This window comes from Brienomyrus brachyistius, chromosome 25, assembly GCF_023856365.1.
Source record: "Brienomyrus brachyistius isolate T26 chromosome 25, BBRACH_0.4, whole genome shotgun sequence".
NCBI classification, from domain to species: domain Eukaryota; kingdom Metazoa; phylum Chordata; class Actinopteri; order Osteoglossiformes; family Mormyridae; genus Brienomyrus; species Brienomyrus brachyistius.
This window is the reverse complement of record NC_064557.1, coordinates 1,378,165-1,400,763: the sequence shown is the minus strand read 5'-3', so window position 1 is coordinate 1,400,763 and position 22,599 is coordinate 1,378,165. Positions and strand designations below refer to the sequence as shown.

At 40.0% G+C, this 22,599-nt stretch overlaps 1 protein-coding gene across 2 annotated transcripts; it reads left to right on the top strand.

Annotated features, from left to right (window-relative positions):
• Positions 1-2,390: 2,390 nt before the first annotated feature.
• On the top strand, positions 2,391-16,144 carry LOC125720730 (annexin A5-like). 2 transcript variants are annotated; one of them, XM_048996529.1, is made up of 13 exons: positions 2,391-2,518; positions 2,795-2,824; positions 5,827-5,911; positions 10,737-10,831; positions 11,235-11,348; positions 12,333-12,423; positions 12,592-12,671; positions 12,870-12,920; positions 13,399-13,492; positions 13,704-13,799; positions 14,120-14,178; positions 14,271-14,393; positions 15,681-16,144. In XM_048996529.1, the coding sequence occupies exons 2-13, from the start codon at positions 2,822-2,824 to the stop codon at positions 15,741-15,743; spliced, it is 954 nt and encodes a 317-aa protein (XP_048852486.1). In that variant the 5' UTR covers positions 2,391-2,518; positions 2,795-2,821; the 3' UTR covers positions 15,744-16,144. The 2 variants fall into 2 exon arrangements, with proteins under 2 accessions (XP_048852486.1, XP_048852485.1); XM_048996528.1 differs by having other exon boundaries at positions 2,429-2,574.
• Positions 16,145-22,599: the final 6,455 nt, after the last annotated feature.

Below are 22,599 nucleotides of genomic sequence, written 5' to 3'. Positions count from 1 at the left end.
GTTAGCTGCCATCAACAACAAAAAAGACCCAGACAAGTGATCAGTCATCATAAGGCCACTTAAAAAAAAAAAATTGGTTCTCGTCCTTTTTTTTTTGGATTGTGTGGGTAGGGGGGGAGAGATTTTTATTTTATTTTTTTTTACAAATTTTGATTGACTGTTTGGACTTTCAAATATGTAAGAAAATACATATTTGAAAATACATACCGAAGAGAGCAGACCTACTTAGTACGCCTCCTCAGTTCTTCCAGTTTGTTGCGTTTCAAATATATTAAATGTAAGAAAATACAAGAATGTAAATTCCTTGATCCATGTGTATCTCATAAATGCCTTCCCAACTATGGATTTGGATACTTTATGCTGATCTTTCATTCATGAATATAAAAATGATACTATTTGAAACCAATATTCTGTTTGTCATTCCCATTCTAAATGAACAACCAAGATTTTAAAGTATATATCTAGAAAGAAAGTGTATTAAAACATGTTAAAACACGAGGAATTTACAAAATACAGGAACCTGAATGGTTGAACAAGGAAATGCAACTCTACAAACAAGTACTTAAGAACATGTACCACATCACTTCCCCAGATTTAAATCTTTGCACCAGCCCATCTCAGGCAGAGACAAATTTAGGTTCATGAAACCATTCCAAGACTAGGATTACACAATTTTGAGAAAACTAGATTGAAGCTAGTATTTTCAAGACTATATGAATTTAACTGCACTGGTCCAAATCACATCACGAAACCCTGTTCTATTCAAACACACTGTCCATGAACTATTCCTTCAAAAGTCTTTGAGAAAGTCTGAACATATACACACTACAACGATTCACGTCTGATTCAAGCCCTTTAACCCACGTCTTGGAATGGGTTTTTTACGCTTGCAGTCTGCACATTGCGGGTTAAAACCCGGCTTATCCGATAGGTCCTCTTCAGAGCCACAGAAAATGCAGATCAACTCATGGCAGCCTGCGGAATAGTATGTGTATTCAATATTGGAATGGCAGGACAGATTAGCCCTGACAAAGACCAAAGAAGAAAACGCACATGGCAATGTTTTGTAAACATTCACTAGCCAATCAGATCGTCAGAAAATATCACGTGATCAAGATTGACCCAGAAAATGCAGGGATGACTTAAAGATGGTCCGAAAAAAATTATCAATCATCGGCTTCATATTTATTTTTAAAAAGCATCCCATCCTGATCCTCTGCCATCATGTCGAATGATACATCTCATAATTGATGAATGACCGAAATAAAGTTGTGATTTCATAAAAAAATTCCTAACTCACCAACACTAACTCTGACAAATGACAGTCGGGCCCTGTCCAGCAGCCGAATGTTGTCGTACACACCATCACTGAATTCAGCGTAAAAATCGGCTAGCGAGACATCGTGGCCGATCTTCACACCGTACCAGTCTTTCAGGAGCACCCCTCTCCCTTCCTGGGCGATACTGGCCACCACAAAGGCCATGGCATGGAGAAAAAGACCTAAAACATCCGAGAATTTCCCCACTCAAAGTAAGTGTAAACAAAATGGCTGGAAAACGGCATCTGCGCCGAGGGTTCCCGAGGGTTATAAGACTATATATCAATTGGATTTCACACACAAACTGGGAGACATAGGCCTATTCTCAATCACTACCCTAATGTGACCGCTGGCGGTTGAAAATTCTATTTTATCATACTTTCCGCGCGAACGTCAAATGCTGTACCAAACAACAACCAATCAGCACCAACTAGCCTACATTCTTTCAAGTGAATTTATGACAAAAAATATTTGAAACCGCTCTTTATTAATTTCGTGAATGTTTACACGTTTAATATCAAAAAAAAAATTAGATATAAAAATGAATATTTTGGAGCCTGTGGTGGTGGGTGCTGGAACGTGTGCAGGGGGGGCATGGCGACTCGCTAGGGGGGCAATGCCTTCGGATGCCCCCCTTGACGTCGGCACTGCTTAAGCTGCATCTCGACGCTCCCCATCACGGCTTCGACGCATCGCAGGGTCGCATAACAAATGAAAAAAAAGATTATTTTTTTTTTGTGGGGGAATTTTGCGAAAGCCGCAGTGGACACGCGCAGGGCGCCTGACTCAAGTCAGCGGGTGCAGCGAAATGGCGTCTCCATGGCAACAGGGGTAATAAACACCGCCGGAGGCCGCAAGTTTGAAATTTGACTTAAAGTCCTTATATGCAAATCTCGCCACCATCTAGGCAGTTATTTCATAAATATTTTAATGCTGTTCCTAGGAACAAGCTATCATAAAAACTTTTTTGAATGATTTCTTTCTTCATAGTAACATGGCTGTCATATGGACTATCAGAAGGACGTCCCCAAAAAGAAGTGACGCGGCCGTCCGGGGGATATCCTCCGTCTGTGCGTAGTTTGCTGGGCTTCTTTCTGCCCTTTTTTCCAAGCCCGACCCCACAGGACCATGTGAAGTGAACTTACCCAGTTGGGAGTAACTCGTGGGCGTTACGGGGTGCGGCAGAGACGCAGAGCCAGGTCTGGTGGCTACGTCGCCGTGTCAGTTCGCGTCTCCTCTTGTTCCTGACAGCTTCGTAAGATTCTTGCTTTTATGTAACAGTTCGAAATTAATACGCTTCGTCAACGCGTGCCGTTTTAATCTGAGATTTTAAACAATAAGAGCATGAAATCTTTTATAAAAAGCAGAGAATTTATTAAGTGGAAATGTTTAAATGGAAGTTTGACTGATGGTTACTTCGATCGTTCGAATGATGGATTTTTTGGCTGATTGTGTGTTTTTCCCTCTACAAACAGGTTCCGCTGAAGTAACGTACTCTGACCATGGTAAGGGTTTTCAGTTACTTTTCTTGTTCACTGCTTTCGCTATAATATGCAGACTGCAATTTATGAATATTGCCGCTTTTTACTGTATATACAGCCGATAGCTACATTTTTGGAAATCCCTGCATTGCGCAGCGAAATAAAACTTCTGCTTAACTTCCTGACATTTCTTTTTAAAAAAAACATATGGATTTTTTTCCCGGTAAAATACTCTTATAAGCTAGATTTTATATATTCAATGATTTCGTAGGCTAAAGGGATTATACGTTTATTACTATTCTATGCTCCGTAAGAGAGAAAATGGTAAATGAGTGTTTTTTTGAAAAGAGAATGAAATGTACGTGTTGGCCTGAACTATATGATGGAATATTGCAATGGATTCGGTTGCTATAAACAACTGTCTTGCGGTTTGGATAGGTTAGTAATTCGTTTCTTATGTTTAATGAGCAAACCAGGAGGATGAGCTGTGCTTTGGTTGTGACTCACACTGGTGGGTAGCAGCCCTAAAGGGTGGGTCCTTACTTTTTCATGGCTCTGGTTGTTTCCACAACTCCCAGTCTGTTGCAAGCAATTACTGGGCGAAGACGGGACCGCAGTTGTTTTGCTCTCTTGGATATTTGTGTGGAGTTTACAGTATGACTGTCTTCTGTACAATATACTAGTGATTGGTGCAAAGCTAATAAAATCTGATAGCTCTTTAAAGCCTCATTAAAAATGTTACCTATCATAAAAATGTTTTCTTGAGTACTTTTGTTAACTGCATGAAAAAACTGTTAAACTGTTCAGTCTGTGTCACTTTACAATTGATCACATACCATAATATATAGACCCGGGCTGGAGCTTATTTAACAACTGCTTGTTTTAGACATTGGTTTGCTATAAAGCATTCCTAATATAGCAGCATGAAGCCAAATATGTTTTACTGGGAATAACCGGAAAAATGTACTTAGTTTGTGTGCATGTGTCAATGGATGCTGTAAAACACCCCCCATACTACTCACCAGTACAGATGCCATAGAATTTATTTTGCTCTTCCCATGCTGGTTGACACTTTGCTGTTGTGGTTTCTCAGGTTAAGTACTGTGTACTTTGTCATGCTATATGTCTTGTTATATGGTAACAATCAAATCTTCAAACTCTACTGCATGATGTTTCATCCATATTTTCAAGCATGCAAGTATGGGTGGTTCTAAATATATAGTTTTGGTGCTGCAATTAAATTATCAGCAGCATCATTTTTAACTTTAGACTAGAAACCGGTTTGAAATGTAGGTAGGCAAGTGCATAGACAATGGGTATCACAGCACTGACAGTTCACTACAGTTACCTACTCAGGTTTAGGGTAGGTTAATTAAATAGCTTAATTGAAGGAGGGTTGAGTTACGCATCACGGTGAGTATCATAACAATGGGCCAACTGCTCAGTGGTTAATTTAGCCACAGTTTTCAGTTTAAACTGAATTTAAAGTGCAACAATTCACGTGGCTTCGTAAACTCAATTGCTACCCCCTCTCTGCCTGTATAGAAGTCACAGCTGGATTTTAAACTGAAATTGAATACAATGCCGGTTTAGGAAATACTTAATCACTACTAGAGGATATTTATTCTGCAGTTTGTTTTAAAATGTTCCGTGTATGGTTTAGCTAACAGTGTCCTCAAATCAGATGTTAATATCCTGTTTAATATTTTGCAGTCTTTATTGTTTTATGTTTTTTTTTTATTATACTGTTTAATATTTTGCAAAATATCCTGTTTAATATTTTGCAATCTTTAAGCATGTAAGGTATTTCAGTATGTCAACCCTAGTGATGCCTTCAACTAACAAGTTATTATTACATTGGCTAGCCTTGCACAGGCTAAAGATTTTACAGTGTCTGGGCTTAACAGTTCTTGCTAAGTATTTACCGTATTGTGTAGCTCTTGGTCTCGTGTTAAATCGCACTTACAGCTGTGCTTATTTCTGGAAACTCAGCCTAGCCGCACATATACTTAGCTGACTCCGTGACTACCTTATGCCTATTTTGTACCATCTGCCTCACTTGTGTGTCAGTTTGCATTAGGGTGTGTGTAGGCAAGTGTGTAAGTGCAGGAAACAATGATGTAGTGATGTAATGAACATGAGTGGAAAGCATTGTGGCCAGGGTTTGTAATAGATTTGTGGCCGCTCAGAACATCCCTGCACTCAATCAATGTACTGTGTTGCTAGGAGACTGGATGTGGCATGTTCGCTACCCGATCTCGTGGTTTAAGTTTCTAAACATGCATCTCACATAATAAGGCTCTTTATTTCTCCAGGAGGTCACGTTTCATGTCTGGGAACCATTGTGCAAAGATGTTTGAGATCACGTTTGTGCATTTATATTGTTTTGTAGCAGTACTAAAGTCAGGTTTATGGTGGCGCAGGCGGCAGTGCTATCGTGTGGCAGCTGCAGGGTTACAGGTTCGAGTCCTGGTTCCTTTTGACCCAATCAGAGTGTCTTTGAGCAAGACACTGAACCCCAAATTGCTCCTGGTGTGCAGGTTGGTGCCTTGCATGGCAGCCTCTGCTACCGGTGTTTGAGTGAACATGAGGCATAAGAAATATGTAGAGTGCTTTGTGTAGACAAGTGCTATATAAATGCAATCCATTAAGAGTAATCCAACAATCAAAGAGTTTGACAAATCTTCCAATGCATTGTTTGATGTGTAAATTTGTGTAAGGTTTATAATTGGGTGTGAATTGAATAAAAACAAGTACTTAGTCTTTGTTTGTCAGAATAATGTATTTACTGCACAAAGACAGTAAACTTTATTCTGATATATTTGAAATGTCTTTAGCTTCCTTTTGTCATGCTGGTCATGAGTTTGCCCAAACATTTCTGAGCACTCTGGCTATGTGCAAAGCTCCCTCGGTGGTAATTTTTGGTACTTCTGCCTGAAAGATGGCCTGTGACGGTACGAAATCATCGTTAAAAGTCCGGTGTTAAATGAACCAATCGGAAGTATTTGTGTCTGTTTGCTCACCAGGCTGCCAGAGGAACCGTAAAGCCATTTGCCAACTTCAATGCCAGCCATGATGCTGAGGTTCTCTACAAGGCAATGAAGGGGTTGGGTAAGCTAAGCGCTCCTGTTTTAATAATAATAATAATAATAATACATTTTATTTAAAAGCGCCTTTCAAGACACTCAAGGGCACTGTACACAACAAATGATAAAACAAACATAAAAGGAGATAATTAACATAATCCTTAAAAAACAATCCAAAATAAGAAGACAGATTCAAAAAATGGTTATATGGAATAAGCAGTTTTAAACAAGTGAGTTTTGAGTCTAGATTTAAACAGAGGAAGAGAAGTAATGTTAGTAATGTCGGGAGGAAGCGAATTCCAGAGCCGGGGAGCAGAGCAGCAGAAAGCCCTGCTCCCCATAGTGGCAAGACGGTGGGAAGGGACAGAGAGAAGAAGAGAGGAAGAGGATCTGAGGCAGCGAGATGGAATGGCGACCTGAACCAAATCAGACAAATATGGAGGGGAGAGGTGGTGTATGGCCTTAAATGTATACAGGAGGATTTTGAAATTGATGCGATATTTAACTGGTAGCCAGTGAAGCTGCTGCAGAACAGGAGTGATGCGGTGGATAGAAGGGGTCCTGGTGATAATGCGAGCAGCAGAGTTCTGGACAAGTTGGAGCTTATTGATGGATTTTTGAGTAAGACCAAATAAGAGTGAATTACAGTAATCGATACGGGAAGTGACAAGACTATGGACAAGAATGGCGGTGGCGTGTGGGGTGAGAGAAGAACGGAGACGATTAATGTTGCGCAGATGAAAATATGCAGACCGAGTGATATTATTGATATGTGAATTAAAAGATAAAGTGCTATCTAGTATGACACCAAGGCTTTTCACATGTGGGGACGGGGAAACCAAAGAGTCATCTATGGCAATGGGAAAACAATTAGTTTTGGATATTGTTGATTTGGAGCCTACTAGAAGAAACTCTGTTTTAGTACTATTAAGTTTAAGAAAGTTTGAAGAAAACCATGATTTAAGTTCAGCTAAACAGAGGCTAAGGGAAGGTGGAGGAAGAGTGGAATCAGGTTTAGTAGACAAATAAAGCTGGGTGTCGTCGGCATAGCAGTGAAAATGAATATTATATTTACGGAAGATATGACCAAGAGGAAGAAGGTAAATAATGAAGAGGAGGGGCCCCAGAACAGATCCCTGGGGGACACCAGTGGCAACAGGGGAAGGGTGAGAAGTGAAAGATTTAAGCTGGATAAACTGAGTGCGGTCAGACAAATATGATTTAAACCAATCTAATGGTGTATGGGAGAGACCAATGGAGATTAACCTACTAAGAAGAACAGAGTGAGAGATAGTGTCAAAGGCTGCGCTCAGATCAAGGAGAATAAGAATAGTAAGAAACCCAGAGTCAGCTGCCATAAGAAGGTCATTGGTTATTTTTATGAGTGCTGTTTCAGTGCTATGGAGAGGGCGAAAACCGGACTGAAACTGTTCATATAAATTGTTATTAGTTAAGTGAGAATGAATCTGGGTTGCAACTATTTTTTCAAGAATTTTTGAAAGGAATGGTAAATTTGAGATAGGGCGGAAATTATCAAAATGATTAGGATCAAGACCTGTTTTTTTCAATACTGGGGTGATAGCAGAAGTTTTGAAAGAAACAGGAACGGTTCCAGTGGTTAGTGAAGAATGAATGATTGCAAAAATAAGGGGAAGCAGAGAGGGTAGACAGGCTTTGACTAGAGGTGTAGGAATGGGGTCTAACTGACAGGTGGAGGATTTTGACTTACAGATAAGATCTGAAATATCAGAAACAGAGGGAAGCTGAAAAGCAGAAAAACAATGTAATGGCAACATAATTTCAGGAGAGGTACTACAAAAAACATCAGGAACCAAGTCTTGATGGATTTTGTGAATTTTGTTAATGAAAAATAACATTAGAGAGTCACAAAAGGAGGATGAATAGAGGTGAATAGGTAGAGAATCTGGTGGCTTGAAAGTAGAGTTAAGCAGTGAAAACAGTGATTTAGTAGAATCTTCATTTGAACAGACAATGTTAGTAAAATAAGTAGATTTGGTTTGATTAATGCATTCCTTATAATATGAAATATGATTATTATACATTTCTTTATGGATTGTGAGACCAGTTCTTTTATACAGACGTTCAAGCTGTCGACCCTTTGCTTTCATAAGCCTGAGTTCAGCTGTATACCAGGGTGCTGACTGAGAAAATAATACAGATTTGATTTTTATAGGAGCAACAGAATTTAAAATACTATTAAGACTACTGTTATAATGAGAAACCAGATCATCTAAAGTGAGCAAGTTATTGAAATGCAAAATACTTGAAAAAGCAACAGAAAGGGTGTCAGAATTAATTTGTTTGATGTTACGGTAAGAAATGGTGCGAGGATTCTTTAATACAGAAAGGGTCATTTTAACATTAAAAGAGAGTAACAGATGATCAGTGATTGGCAGTTCGTCAGCCTTACAGTTGAAAGGAGTTAATCCAGAGCAGCAAACTAAGTCCAAAGTATGGCCCTTAGTATGAGTGGGAAAGTTTATATATTGATTGAAACCAAAACTGTCGAGGCAGGATGAAAAGTTTATGGTGAGAGGATGATTACTGTTGTCCATATGTATGTTGAAATCACCCAGGAGTATTATATTAGGAGAAATAGTAGCCAAGTGGGTCAACAGATCGGCAAAGTCACTTATGAAATCAGAATTTGGCTTTGGAGGACGGTAGATAGCAACTACAACAGTTGGAACAGGTCCCGAGAGTTGACAAACAACGGATTCAAAAGAACTAAAGATAGGTACCGACAACGACCGAACTTTCCAATTCTCACGATAGATTACCGCAAGACCTCCACCACGGCCGGACTCCCGAGGTTGACAGGTGTAAACAAACCCCGGGGGAGTGGAGTCGTTGAGCTGGGAGAAATCTTTGGGCTGCTGCCACGTTTCAGTCAAACAGAAAAAATCAAACTTACGGTCGGTGAGGAGGTCTTGAACGAGATGTCCCTTGCTCGTAAGCGAGCGGATGTTAAGCAGACCGAAGTTGACACAGGTGCTATCAGATTTGGCGAAAGTGTTAGCCGACCTGGCCAGGCTGGCTAATACACTGTGGTTAACAGCCCGGTCAGAGTTCAGTGGAGAACAGCGAGAAGTGGACCAGAAAGATTGTATTGGCTTGGCGTTGTCATAATGAAAGTTCCGGCGAGAGCCCCGATGAATATACTTTCGGCGAGGGAAAAATGCGATGTCCGTGTAAGGATGAAGCACAGCCGGCGGTAGAGCAGCCAGGTGAAAGCGAAGTCGGAGGAGCGCATCAGCTGTATACTGGTAAAGGCCAAAACCAGGTCGATGGACCAACGACATGAGAGTCCAGGCAAACACGAACAGTACACAGGTCCTACCAGACAACATCACAGGGGAAGACGCCGGAAAACCAGGCAGCCAGGTAAAATGAATCCGTCAGATATTGTAGTCCGTGGGAGACCGCAGCCAAAACAAACCGGTAGGTTAAACTAGGCCCAATACTCAAACTCTTGCAAAATCCGCCAGTAGTGTCAGAAAATATAAATAGATAAAAGGTGTTTACTAAAAATATTTAAAAATAAAATTAAAAATAAGAATACCGGTGAGAATACCGGTGAGCAGCGGCAGCAAAAACGCGCCAGCGTTCACTCAACCTTTTATACTATATACAGCGAAATAACATAAGCTGGTGGCTGCTGTCTGTATGAAATGTATGTTTCTGTTTTGCAGATGTGGGGTCAGTTTCTGAAATACCCAGAATTAGAATTGTTTGTTTATTACCAAGTACTTTAACATACATAGAATTTACTTTGGGGTGGCATGCAAGAAAAGCAAGAACAATAAAGATAATCAATGTATAAATTACAATTTTGGTCTGAGTGTAAGATGACCCCTCACATTTTCAGCAACTCTTTTTGGAAGAAAGTTTGGGGGAATACCAAATCTTCTCTATAAAGAAGAATAATTTTACTTGATAAGAACACATAAGAAGTTAACCATCTCACTGTTAAAAAGCAACCACAAGTAATCGCATTACAATAAGTGCATGAAACTGCGAAGGAGGGGAAAGGGTTTGATAGACAATATTAAAGACTGTTTACTCTGACTGAGACATTTTGGCTAATGGGAACAAGCCTGACTATATAGGAGTTTAATATTAAATTTTAAGAATTGTATTACACTACGAAAATTTAATTTAGTCTAATCAGACTGTAAGGCTACATTACATATCAATAAATGCATTAATCTGAACACTGAAATAAACGATATCACAATTCTCACAATTATCTCTTGCTTTCTATATCTTTCAGTCCTATTAGTGTAGACGGGAGGTGGATAATTTTTAAATATTTTAAAATAATTTTTAATCTACTGTTGTATGTGTATAATGAAATTAAATTCTAGTCCTTGAATGAAAGGTGACCCCAGCTTTTTTCATGTAATTTTTGGGGAAAAAATACCGTCTTAAATTCGGGCCAAAATAGTGTATAAAAAATTAAATACTGCACCCAGTGGAAATTGTACATACTCTAATGTTTACATTTGTTTTTCCCGAATGTAATTGTTTTTCATGATGTGAATAAATGTGTGTATGTGTATTTTAGGAATGCATTTTATGCACAAGTAGGTTTACTGAATCAGTGGGAAAGTATTGTTTGTTGTAAATGGATATTTTTCTCTTTTTTCTTGTTTTCCGTGGGTCTGAGTTCAGCTGTGTGTGTTTTTTTTAAGCAGCATTTATCCCGTTTGAACTGAATATGTCTGTGGATGAACGCTGCATGCTTGCATGAAATCTTGCTTTCAGGAACTAAGATACTCCTATCATATCCCTGTTTTGTTTTTCTGCCAATCATTGTTGTTTTCCAGGTACCGATGAAGAAGCGATTCTTACACTCATAGCGGCACGAAGCAACAGCCAGCGACAGCATATTAAATCGGCCTACAAGAGCACATATGGGAAGGTCAGGGGTGGTGGACGTTTGGCCTTGGCGACTAGGCCATGATACAATAGCCCACTAATGTCATTTCGAATTTTAAAGACACATAACGAAAAATAACTGTGCTACATGTGAAGTAGCTATAGTTCATGGCACTGAAGGCTTCACACCGTCCTGTAGTATTATACCTGCCCTGGCTACAGATACGCAGCCCCTGTATTTTCTGGTTCCCTGTTGAGTTGGCAGCCTGGAGCAGCACCTTCATGACTTTTTAGCCGGATTCACTCCATACTTGGGGTGTTTGTTACTCAGCACAGGGATGACTGTCATTTTCATATGAGTCATTAAGTAAAACAGAGACAGAATAAGCAGGTGGTAGACGGATGGATATGTTGCTCGCTTCAGTACGTGTGCCTGTTTCTTTCAGGACCTGGTTGATGATCTGAAATCTGAACTTGGGGGAAAGTTTGAAACACTCATCGTTGCTCTGATGACTCCTCCTGTGTCCTATGACATATATGAATTGAGGAACGCAATAAAAGTAAGGATGTATTTCCTTCACTTTTAAATGTTTTGCCGCCTAAACACGCACATTTTACCTTTTGCTTCTGAAAAGATCGATTAAATGTCTCCATTCCCACTTACCTACCACACACACGCTATAATTACTCTGCACAGTAAGAATTTGATTATATTATTGGTGTTCGACACTGATAGACAAAGTAACCCAGTGCTGGCATCTGACAGTGATTGACAGGCGATTATCATCTTGTCCATGAAATTAGTATGACTTGGACTGCACACAAAGCAAAATAACAGATTTACTATGCGGCTTTTATTTCAGTGTAGCATTTCACAAGCATTGCCCTTTGAACACAGTAATGTGTTCGCCATTCATGCAAGTTGGGAAGTTCAACATTGTCACATCACCAGCTACTGTCTTCCAGTCAGCGGCCAGAATTTCAGCAGTTCAAGTGAAACTCCTTGGGGGTAATTTTGTGCTTCCCAACTTCTGTGGATGGTCAGAAAAGACATTTACCACTATTATTTAGAAAATTTAGCTATTCTTTCTCTGGTCCTTCTTTCACTTATAGGAGGGAGCAGTCTTGACAGGCCAAACCTAGAGATAAAAAAATAAAGAACCATCCGCAATTTGATCATTTTTAGATGAACTAGGCTTTTAATGGTGCCCAGTTTTATTCTTTTAACTCCTCTGAGACTTCCAACATTCTTTTTAGTCTGTGTTATATTTACTTATCTATAAATAAAATATAGTGCTGTGACTATTGATCTAAAGTGAATATTGACCTATACCATTAATGATGATGATGGTGTATGTGTGTGTGTGTGTGTCTGTGCGGGTGTCTTTGTGCATGACTGTGGGGAGGGGGGTGTTGAATATCATTATTTTCCCCAACTGTATTTTTAATTAATATATTGTATTTTTAGGCATTGCCCAGGGCTACTGCATAGATAATATTGATGGTGATTAATTGCTCTGGTTTCCACTACTCGTGCCTGTCAGGGTGCCGGGACAGATGAGAAGGTGCTGATTGAGATCTTGGCCTCTCGGATGGCTTCCCAGATCAAAGAAATAGCTACTGCGTACAAGGCAGGTGAGGGTTTGTGGGGCTAAAGGCTCTGAGAAATACCTTCTATGTTTCGACCCAATTCATTTTTTTGTTCGTCCGTCTATCCAGAAAGTCTGTAAGATAGTCTCTGATAATTTCGTGATTGGTTATTGGTTACTGTAAATCGTGCATGATTGTGCTGCTGTTTCCCAGAGTACGATTCAAACCTGGAAGACGATATCACTGGGGACTCATCGGGACACTTCATGAGGCTGATGGTCATTCTCCTGCAGGTGATGACCCTCTCCACTCAGTATTCTTTTAAACGCGCACAACCAATTCCTTTTAAACACCCAACCAGAAATAAATAAATATCCTGTTTGCTGTAATAGTTTTACATGGGCATTACACCTCTTTTTGTATCGGATATCGATATCAGACATAATCAGAACAGCATGTGAAGTGTCTGTTTCTCTCCTTCTTTGAAACAGGCTAATAGGCAGCAGGGAGTTGATCAGGGAGCCATTAAAACTGATGCTGAGGTAAAACCTGTCATTTCGCTACCTGGCTACATTCCTGCTATCAACATGTTTATCAGAAGAGTCTGTTCCACAAATAAATTGCAGTTCACAGACTTACATGTGTGGAATTGGATCAGTATTGATTGAATGAGTCAGTTCTTCATTTATTCTTCGATGCTTTGCATTGTTTGATTACAATGTGCTTTTCGTGGGGTCTGGCCTTGTGTGTTTGGGTGCGAAAAACTATTGGTGTGTTTGAAAAACTATTCGGCAGTGAGAAACTTCATGTGGTCATCCAGACCCAGATGAGCTGCCCTCTGTCCCATCTGGTTGTTAATTGCACAGCGACATCACTGTGGTCAGCATGTAGTCAATTCTGTGCTCTTCAAACTATGGAGGTGTTAATGCCTATTGGAAAGGGTTTGATAAACAGAAGTGTTTTTAAGGTGATCACACACCTTCAAGGTCCCTACAGATGCCTTGTTGTGGCTCCCTTCAGGGACTGTTTGCCGCCGGAGAGCAGAAGTTTGGCACCGAAGAGGAGACTTTCATCACCATCCTTGGTAACCGAAGCGCAGCTCACCTCAACAAAGGTGATTATCCAGGACCCTGCAAGAAAACTAATTATCCTTGTGTTATTCATCTATTATGAATTATCAACCATTCAAACAAGATGGCACATGCTTGAGGACGCCAGCAGAATCAAAATCAGATTCAGAAAAACTGGTACAGAAATTGATCCTGGACAGAAATTGCTCAGCAATGTACTCATGGGTGTGAAAACAATGTATTCTGCATTGCCAGTGTTTGACGAATACAGAAAGCTGAGTGGCTTTGAGATAGAGGAGAGTGTACAGAGGGAGACGTCAGGAAGCCTGAAGGAGCTGCTTCTGGCCGTGGGTAAGTGCTGGTCTGCTCCTTCTCCTCAAATGCTGTACGTCCCTCAGACCATGTCAGAGTGTCCAATGGCAGGAAAAGTGGCTACTGTCCAATATGTGGAGCAATTTATAATTAGGGTAGGGTGCCATTTGCTCTGTAATTATACTATGCGCAGCATTTTTAGTGATGTTTCTGCATTCGAAGTGCCGAGATAAGAAACTATGTTATGTTTAGCCACTTATTTTTTGCTTTTTCATATTTATGTGTTAATTACAGAAATACAACGTTTTATTCTTTTTTGATTACATGGCTTTAAAGCATTAAATATCTTTCTTTCATAGTAAAATGTGCCAGGAGTGTTCCGGCTTACTTTGCTGAAAGCCTTTACTGTGGGCTTAAGGTATGGCCACTAAATGTTTTACATGCATGCTGATACCTTTCTTTTCTGGAAGAAGTTGTCTCAGGACTAATCCCAGGCTTTGTGCTTCTCAGGGCGCAGGCACGGACGATCACACCCTCATCCGCATCATGGTGTCCCGGAGCGAGGTGGACATGCTGGACATCAGAGCCCAGTTCAGGAAGATGTTTGCCACCTCGCTGTACTCCATGATTAAGGTCTTGAACACACTTATTACTCATGCCACATGTTCTCTCTTTCCATTTAGGGTAACACTTTGCTTAATAGGGCACACATAATATAGCATTATGCTATTACCTATGTATTAATTAACCACAAACTAAGTCTTAGTTACATACTGAAATCAGTATTACTGATCTCATGTTAACTCATTATTAATGAATCTTGATGTATCTTTTATCTCAAGCAGTTACTTTGTTACTACATCAGTTAATTCTAGTGGTGCAGTGGATCACTGTTGAACATTTTGGCTTCCCCGTGAAATATTTTGATGGGAAAAGGGTGGTGGATAAAACCACCACAGTTTGTCGACAGTGTGGCACGAGGAAGCCGTATGAGACTGGCAATACGTCGGGCTCGGCCGCTCATTTGAAACGACATCACCCTGGTGTGACGGGAGTTAAGACAAAGGCTGCACAACAACTGCTGATATCCGCGCCATTTAAGCAGCACTTTGCTGCCCAATGCGACCGGGCTGAAGCTATTACATATTGCGGTGTTTATAGCTGCAGACATGAGGCCATATTCCGTTGTGCAAAACAAGGGGTTTAAACATATGATGAACGTGTTTGAGCCACGATATGATATCCCATCACGCGGCTACTTCAGTGACAAGACCGTTCCAAGCATGTATGAGCAGGAAAAGTCTAAAGTTATGGCTGAAATAATTATCATGCCCTATATTGCACCTTAATTTGTTTTTATATAATTGCGTGGAATGAGTCTTCAGTTGAATGTTTTTTAATGGGCAAAAAAATACTTAAATAAATAAACGGAGAGTTACATTTGTCTTGTCTTTTTTCTTTCTTTGCTGATCCGAAAATTGATCCGATCCCATCCGAGTTTTTTGATCCATTGTACCACTAGTTAATTCTGTAAATCTTTGTGAACTACTAAAGAAACTGCTGAAGGAACAACTAATGAACTACTGAAGGAATAACTAATGAATAACACAAATGAATTACGATCTACTGCTTGTTCGTCATTAATGAATCATGATGTATCTACTGTAGCATCTATATTTGTTTATAATTTGTGAATTCAGTAGTAACTCTGTTATTACTAAGTATTTGTGCCCAGTAGTGTTACCCCATTTAGTAGCACTACAGTTTAATTTAAACTTGACCTTGAGTCGTAATCATCACCGTATGACTGTTTCTAAATATAAATCTTTCCCTAATAGTGTGATGTAGTGTGATTGACATTAAGATTTTCCTTTAGTCAATTTTAGAATTTTACTGACTAATGCCTGTGGTTTGTTTCAGAATGACACCTCTGGTGACTACAGGAAGACCCTGCTCCTCCTTTGTGGGGGGGATGATGCATGATTGTCACAATGGGCCACTAACATTAGCATTATACAGCACGTAACACAGTCACCAGTACTCAGCTGATAGTTAGCATGACTGCTTTTTTTGTAACTTATTAAAAATGGACAGTTAGACGTGTGTTAACAGAAGTTTTCAATGGCCACCCTGAAAAGAAGTGGAAGTATTTATAATTTCATTAACAGTATATATACTTTTATAGTCACCAGGAATAAATATTAATTAAGGTAAAAAAGTCCGAATATTGAATTATGTTGCACCTTCCATATACAATGTTCTAAAATGTTATAACAAATTGGACGAGTGAATTTTACTGTGTAAACCAAAGGCACATATTTCAATAGACAAAAAAATAATGCTTTTGACTATCGAGTAAAGAATAAATTTTCCTGAACACGAAAGACGGCTTCTGTGCTTCTGTCCCAGGGGTGGAAAAGTGTCCATTTCTTCTGCAGTTGTCTGTTGTTTCGATACACTCTTTTAGTGTTAAATATAAGACTGCTTCCAAAGAAACGATGTACCCTCTGGTTCCATGGTGCATAAGTGCTGTTCCAGCTGCAAGAGCTGCCTGTTAATTATGTCCTTTGATTAGCCCAAATGCAGCACGGACCTGCAGGAATGTGGTCAACTGTTTCATTTCAAATCACATTTCTCCTCTTCTTCCACTGTCAGACATATTGTCTTCACTGATCAACAGTCTCGTGTTAGCTCGAGAAGAGCCTCTCGCCTGGCTCGTGTGCCGTACTTTGGCTTAAAATCTGACACTTTTCATAGCTTGCTGCTGCTCCAGGTAGACATTCACTGCATGTGGTCCACAGGGGCGATGGGCTCCAAAGAAAGAGGCACAAAATGGCAAGAGGGAAGATCCCGAACGTGCCGGAATTGCTCAGTTGGGAGAGCGTTAGACTGAAGATCTAAAGGTCCCTGGTTCAACCCTGGGTTCTGGCAGCACGTGATGTGAGTCTTGGAGCTCGTGACCGGTAGGGGTGTAATGGTTAGCACTCTGGGCTTTGAATCCAGCGATCCGAGTTCAAATCTCGGTGGGACCTGTCATGGGCTCACTTCCGTGCCCCAAGGCACACTCTTGCTCAAAAACCTTTCTTTTGCACTTTTTGTTTCTGGTGTAGCTAACTTTTTCCACCGCTTGGCCGGTTAGCTCTGCTGGTTAGAGCGTGATGCTAATAACGCCAAGGTCATGGGTTCAGTCCCCTCAGGCTTTTCGGCATTGAGCCAGTTGAACATGCAGAGAATTAATATACACTGAAATTGTAATATGAACGTTACGGTATCTAAAGGGGGATTATAATTTAAAGTTTTCTCGAGACACAGGGTTCAAGTCTCAAGTATTTGCCCTCAAGTCCTAGTCTAGTCCAAATCTAGTCTAGTCCAAGTCACGAGTCAGTGAGTCGAGTCCCCACATCTGCTAATTCCTTTAATGACCTAATCTTTAGAACAAAACACGGTCATTAACCGGCCAAGTGTGTTCATATAATGGATACAGTTATTGTTCTGTTGCTAAATATGAAATATAATGCAATCCTCCAATTAAACATAATCTCAATTGTTTTCCTTGTTTGTAAAGGATATTGAATGGATAGGTTTTCCTTAACAATACTTTACTTTTGCATTTTTTTCTTATCTATTGGGCTGGTGGTGTACAAGTGAGGCAGATACTGTATAACTACCATAATGCTGATAAGGACTCCACAAAAGCAAATCTAATCTTATAGTGGTCAACCAGAAATTAGTGCATGATAGTTAATGTTATGTGAAAACTGCTTCAGCACGTTCCTGCGGTTTAGTCAAGAAATTAAAGTAAGTTTATTCATTTTAGAAAAGAAATACCTTTACTCAAACCATTATGCCTTTGAGTTATGCTTTCTCTATCATTCCAGTTAATAATTTCCGGGCTTATTATTGAATTGTTAGAATTGACACTAGATGGCAGCAGAGGGTTGCGTTTTCCTTCCAGGTGTAAGCGAAATAAACTAATTACCTAATTTATTGTAAATGCGTTAAAAGTTACGTTCAAAGAAGCAGATACATCTGATTGGATGAAATTATATTACATTAGAAAATATATCCTTAATTTCTATTAACACAGTATAGGTAAACAACAACGAAAAAAGTTTGTACTCTAAGTAAATAGGATCTGACAAAGTGTTCAGCGTTTCACCACGTACTTGCTTGAATGACAGGCTACTGACGTAAAATCCGCTGTTATTGTCACAGCTCGTGACGCATTGCAGAAGTCCAGAAAATACCTTTAAATCTTAAAAGCCTATTTTAGCTACGAGCGTTTCTCAAAACTGACTTCTATTAAGATCCCGGTGGAATCTTAATCTTTCTTTTGGTATGACACACTCCCACTAAAGCAGGCTTTGGGTGACATTAATAATTTATTTTTTGCATTTACACACACACACACACACACACACACACACACACACACACATTATGTGCAGTAATAATTTAACTGCGCTACACTATACCGATTGTGTTAGATATTTTAACATACCATAACAATAAAATATAATAAAGACCTTGCTGTACTTGGCCTGTATCTCTTTCAAAGGTTAGTGAAAGTTTTGCAAAGCATTACAAGTTGTATTCGCCTGTATAATTTGTGTATAAATCGATCGTAGGTCCTTTCATGTCTCTGCATAACAGAAAACAACTGATTAAGACCCGTGGTTTCCAGTGATCCCAGAGATCTTTATTTGGTTTCTGTCATTGTACAGTTCCAAACCTTAAACCTTTTCGTATGTCTTTGCGTTGCCCTACAACTTCTTGGGTGTTCCAGACTGGTTCTTTTTGTCATTGATTAGCGCTAAAGTCCAGCCAATGGGAGGGGCAGGACCAGCAGTGACTCACATCAGGCCACCTCACTCCACTGAGAAACAATACTGCAACCCCGCCTTAAAAACAATTACTGTGCGGCCCCCCATTCACAGCAGCAGTGCATGTGGGGGCGGGCAGAATGTTGGTGGGGGTGGGGTGTCCCAAATTGGGAGGCCTCTAAAAAGCATGACACTCTTGTTGCAGAAAGGTCTGCAGCCACATTGCAGCGTTTCTTAGTGCAAGAATCTGTAAGGTTACAGAGCATCAATTAGTGGGCCGATAGGACAAGAGTCATAAAACAAATATAGATACAGACCTAAATTCTGACTGAGTACCACACATGTTCATCCTATGCAATTTACTTGGCAGCCAAGATACATTTTCTGTGCACAAATGCATGCAAATTAACACTCTCTGAGAGTGATGACATATCCATCCATCCATCTTCCAAACCGCTTATCCTATTGGGTCGCGGGGGGTCCGGAGCCTATCCCGGAAGCAATGGGCACGAGGCAGGGAACAGCCCAGGATGGGGGGCCAGCCCATCGCAGGGCGCACTCACACACCACTCACTCACACATGCACACCTACGGGCAATTTAGCGACTCCAATTAGCCTCAGCATGTTTTTGGACTGTGGGGGGAAACCGGAGTACCTGGAGGAAACCCCACGACGACATGGGGAGAACATGCAAACTCCGCACACGTGTGACCCAGGCGGAGACTCGAACCCGGGTCCCAGAGGTGTGAGGCAACAGTGCTAACCACTGCACCACCATGCTAACCACTGCACCACCATGCCGGCCCCGTGATGACATATATACATACAAATTAACACTCTCTGAGAGTGACATGCCCACCCCTGAAATTATATATCTATTAGGCCAACACAAATGACACCTATAAAATGTATTAAATTCCAGTTAAGAAAATAGTATGCGTGTACTTATTAGTGCCAAGTGCAAAGCAAATTTTTTTCCCACACTGCAAGACGTCCTTTTGTTAAAATTTTGTCTCTGTTGTAGGAATCGCCTCCAGGATTATGTTATCATAGGACCAGAAAAACGGAAGCAATTTAATCTGGGTAAAGTGCATTGTCTTGAAACATCATGATTTTCAAGATTAAAACTCATAATGACACATTTCCCGTTACATCAAGATATATTACCTGCTGAATGTGAAACTGCACCCTCATTTACAAGACCATACCTATAATTGAGCATAAGTCTATATAGCAAGTCAAACTCCTCGATTCCTCATACGGTAAAATTAATATCCAACATTTTAAAAATGTCAAGGTGTTCATGTTGGGACACAACCTATAAAAAGTGCGCTAACATTTTTTTTTTTGCATACAAGTAAGAACTTGGTCCAATGAATAAAAATGAAGTTGAGATGAGGGGCACTTTGCATTGCAATATTAAAAGGCGGGGCTGTAAATCAAGAGGCGTCAGTAGAGGTTTTGGACATACATGCAAAACCTCGTTACCTGCCTAAAACACCTTTAGATAACATATTTTCAAATGTAACTCAAAAAGCAAGCAAATTGACTAAACTATCAGAGAGGTGTGTAGCAATTACTGGACTGAAAATAGTAGAGGTTCATCCTGTAACTTTTCTGGACTGGCTACCATTGTTGCCTCACACCTCCAGGTTTGGGGTTTCAACCCCATGTTCCCTCTGTGTGCCTGGGTTCTCTATGTCAGTATGTTTACATGCACGATAAGAAAATCAAATTATTGTGTTAGTCCGACTAAAACCAGACTTTTAAAGTACATGTATACATGATCTGACTGAAATCCCACTAAAACGAAGTCTTTGCCGTGCTGGTTATGTCGGCGTACCCTGGATTTCTCCCACATTTGGGAGACTAAACTTGCTACCCTGATTATCCTGAAATGGACCAGAATGTGCATCTGGTCCAGAATGTGCTTGTGCTTTGGAACATGTGCTGCCTGGGATCAGCAGCACACCCCGAAAACCGAGACCAGGTGACTGCAAGATGGATAGGAATTTTATCCAGAATTCTACATGGAATAGCCCAAATGAAACTTAAGCTATTTTCTGGCTGACATATTCAGCAAATAATTCCCAAACTGTATGGCTCCTGTGACAATCAACAGCCACCATTTATTAAATCTGATAACTGTCCATCCATCCATCCATCCATCCATCCATCCATCCATCCATCCATCCATCCATCCATCCATTATCTACCGCTTTTCCGGGTCGGGTCGCGCAGGCAGTCTAAGCAGGGAAACCCAGACTTCCCTCAGCTTGATAACTGTTCTATAGACTATTTTCGCACCAGAAACGGAACTGGATACATGACAAGTACGTCACTCTCACAACTCGCCGATATATATAATCAATTAATTATATTACATAAAGGTGTGTACATTAGTCACCAGGACTCTGACAATTAAATGAAAATTTAATGGCTGTAGCAGACAATATTCTGGAACTGTTTCAAAGGACCATTTGGCAGCCCAATAAAATAAATGAAACACTTTTATAGTTTTATACAGATGGAAAATGTGATTCAAATACATACTGTGACTGCATGTGTATGTGTGCTCATATATATGTCTGTGTGTGTGTATGTATGTACTGTAGGTAGGAATCGGCACAAAGTAAAAATCCTTTTTCATGCAATCTGTTCAGGCTTGTTCCTCTAACCACTCTCCCACTTTTTTTGTTATGTGTGTCTGAATTCTTGGAGTTTTTTTTTCTTGTCCGGTGGAACATCACAAAAACTTATCAATGCTTATTTATAGATCAAACAATCTATGCTATGGTGACTGCCAATTAATGTATAAATACATTTTTCATGAGAAATAAAATAGATAGAAGGAATAATTATCTGATGGTTTAAATTTTTATAGTTAATTATGAAATGTTTTATCCCACAGCTTAAACTCTGCAAGTTCTATATAGCCATTCATTCTGGAAAGCCTACATACTCATTACCATCCCAAAGAATTATATCATTCACTAGTTCTGAAGGTATAATATATTACAAGAAGTTCAGGTTACCTACAGTATACGTCAGTACAGGAAAGACTTGTATGATTTTATGTTTCGGATCAGCGTATCAGGTTTGCGAGAACATGGTAATAAAATGTGATAACCATCAAAAAAAATGGGATTACATGGTTTTGAAAATCTGTTTTAAATTATAATGATGTCTTCAAAAGTTGGATAGAATTGGATAACAAGATAGTTACACGCATATAGATATCGATATACAATCTGTGTCATTCTCAAGGAAGTTTCCTTTTAATTAAATTCTTACTCAACAACCGCATACCTGCAGTGCCGGAGTATTGGATTTCCCATGGGAAAAAGGTGTTTTCCTAAATCAGGAGACCAGGACATTTTGAATTGTTATTGGCTTGAGCATGACATGATCTTTCCCGTCCACCAATCGCGATGCATATGGTAATCACTGGGCTCCTCCTGTTTTTATCTCGACAAAGAGTTATGAACCAGTAGCGGCAACCCAAAGAATTAGATGGTATCTTGGGAAACTATAAGCCGTCAATGTTTGCACATCTAGCAGTCTTATTGTCTTATAAAATTCAATGTGCTGGTAAGAACATGTTGTTGCATTGTGATTATATGGGGGCCATGGGATGGAAGCCTTAGAAGTCTGAATAATGTCATTAAATTCCATTTTAATATCCCTCTGAGAGCATCAGGTTTTCCATCAGCAGACAGTGGAGTCCAGGATGTATCAGGATGTATGTGTCACTGCACCCTTTTTCCTTTTTTAAACCAAATGTCAAGAGAGTCTTTTGAATGCAAAATGCAGTTGCTGAAAAGATGAAGACCAGCTCGGTCGAATCATTTCGTTGTTTGTCTTCTCACATTTTATCTAATTTGTTTAGCTATCGGTTGTCCCAGTCCAGTGTTCGGAGCATTCATGCGCTGCCGTGGTTTTGAGGGAACACACAGTCCTTCCTCAATGCATTTTAGCCAGATCACACAGGGGGCTGGACCTTCTGTGTCGACCG

Coding starts and splice junctions, on each gene's coding strand:
- LOC125720730 (XM_048996529.1), top strand. Junction 5,912..10,736: donor CAAGGCAATGAAGGGGTTGG/GTAAGCTAAGCG, acceptor GTTGTTTTCCAG/GTACCGATGAAGAAGCGATT. Junction 13,493..13,703: donor CGCAGCTCACCTCAACAAAG/GTGATTATCCAG, acceptor CTGCATTGCCAG/TGTTTGACGAATACAGAAAG.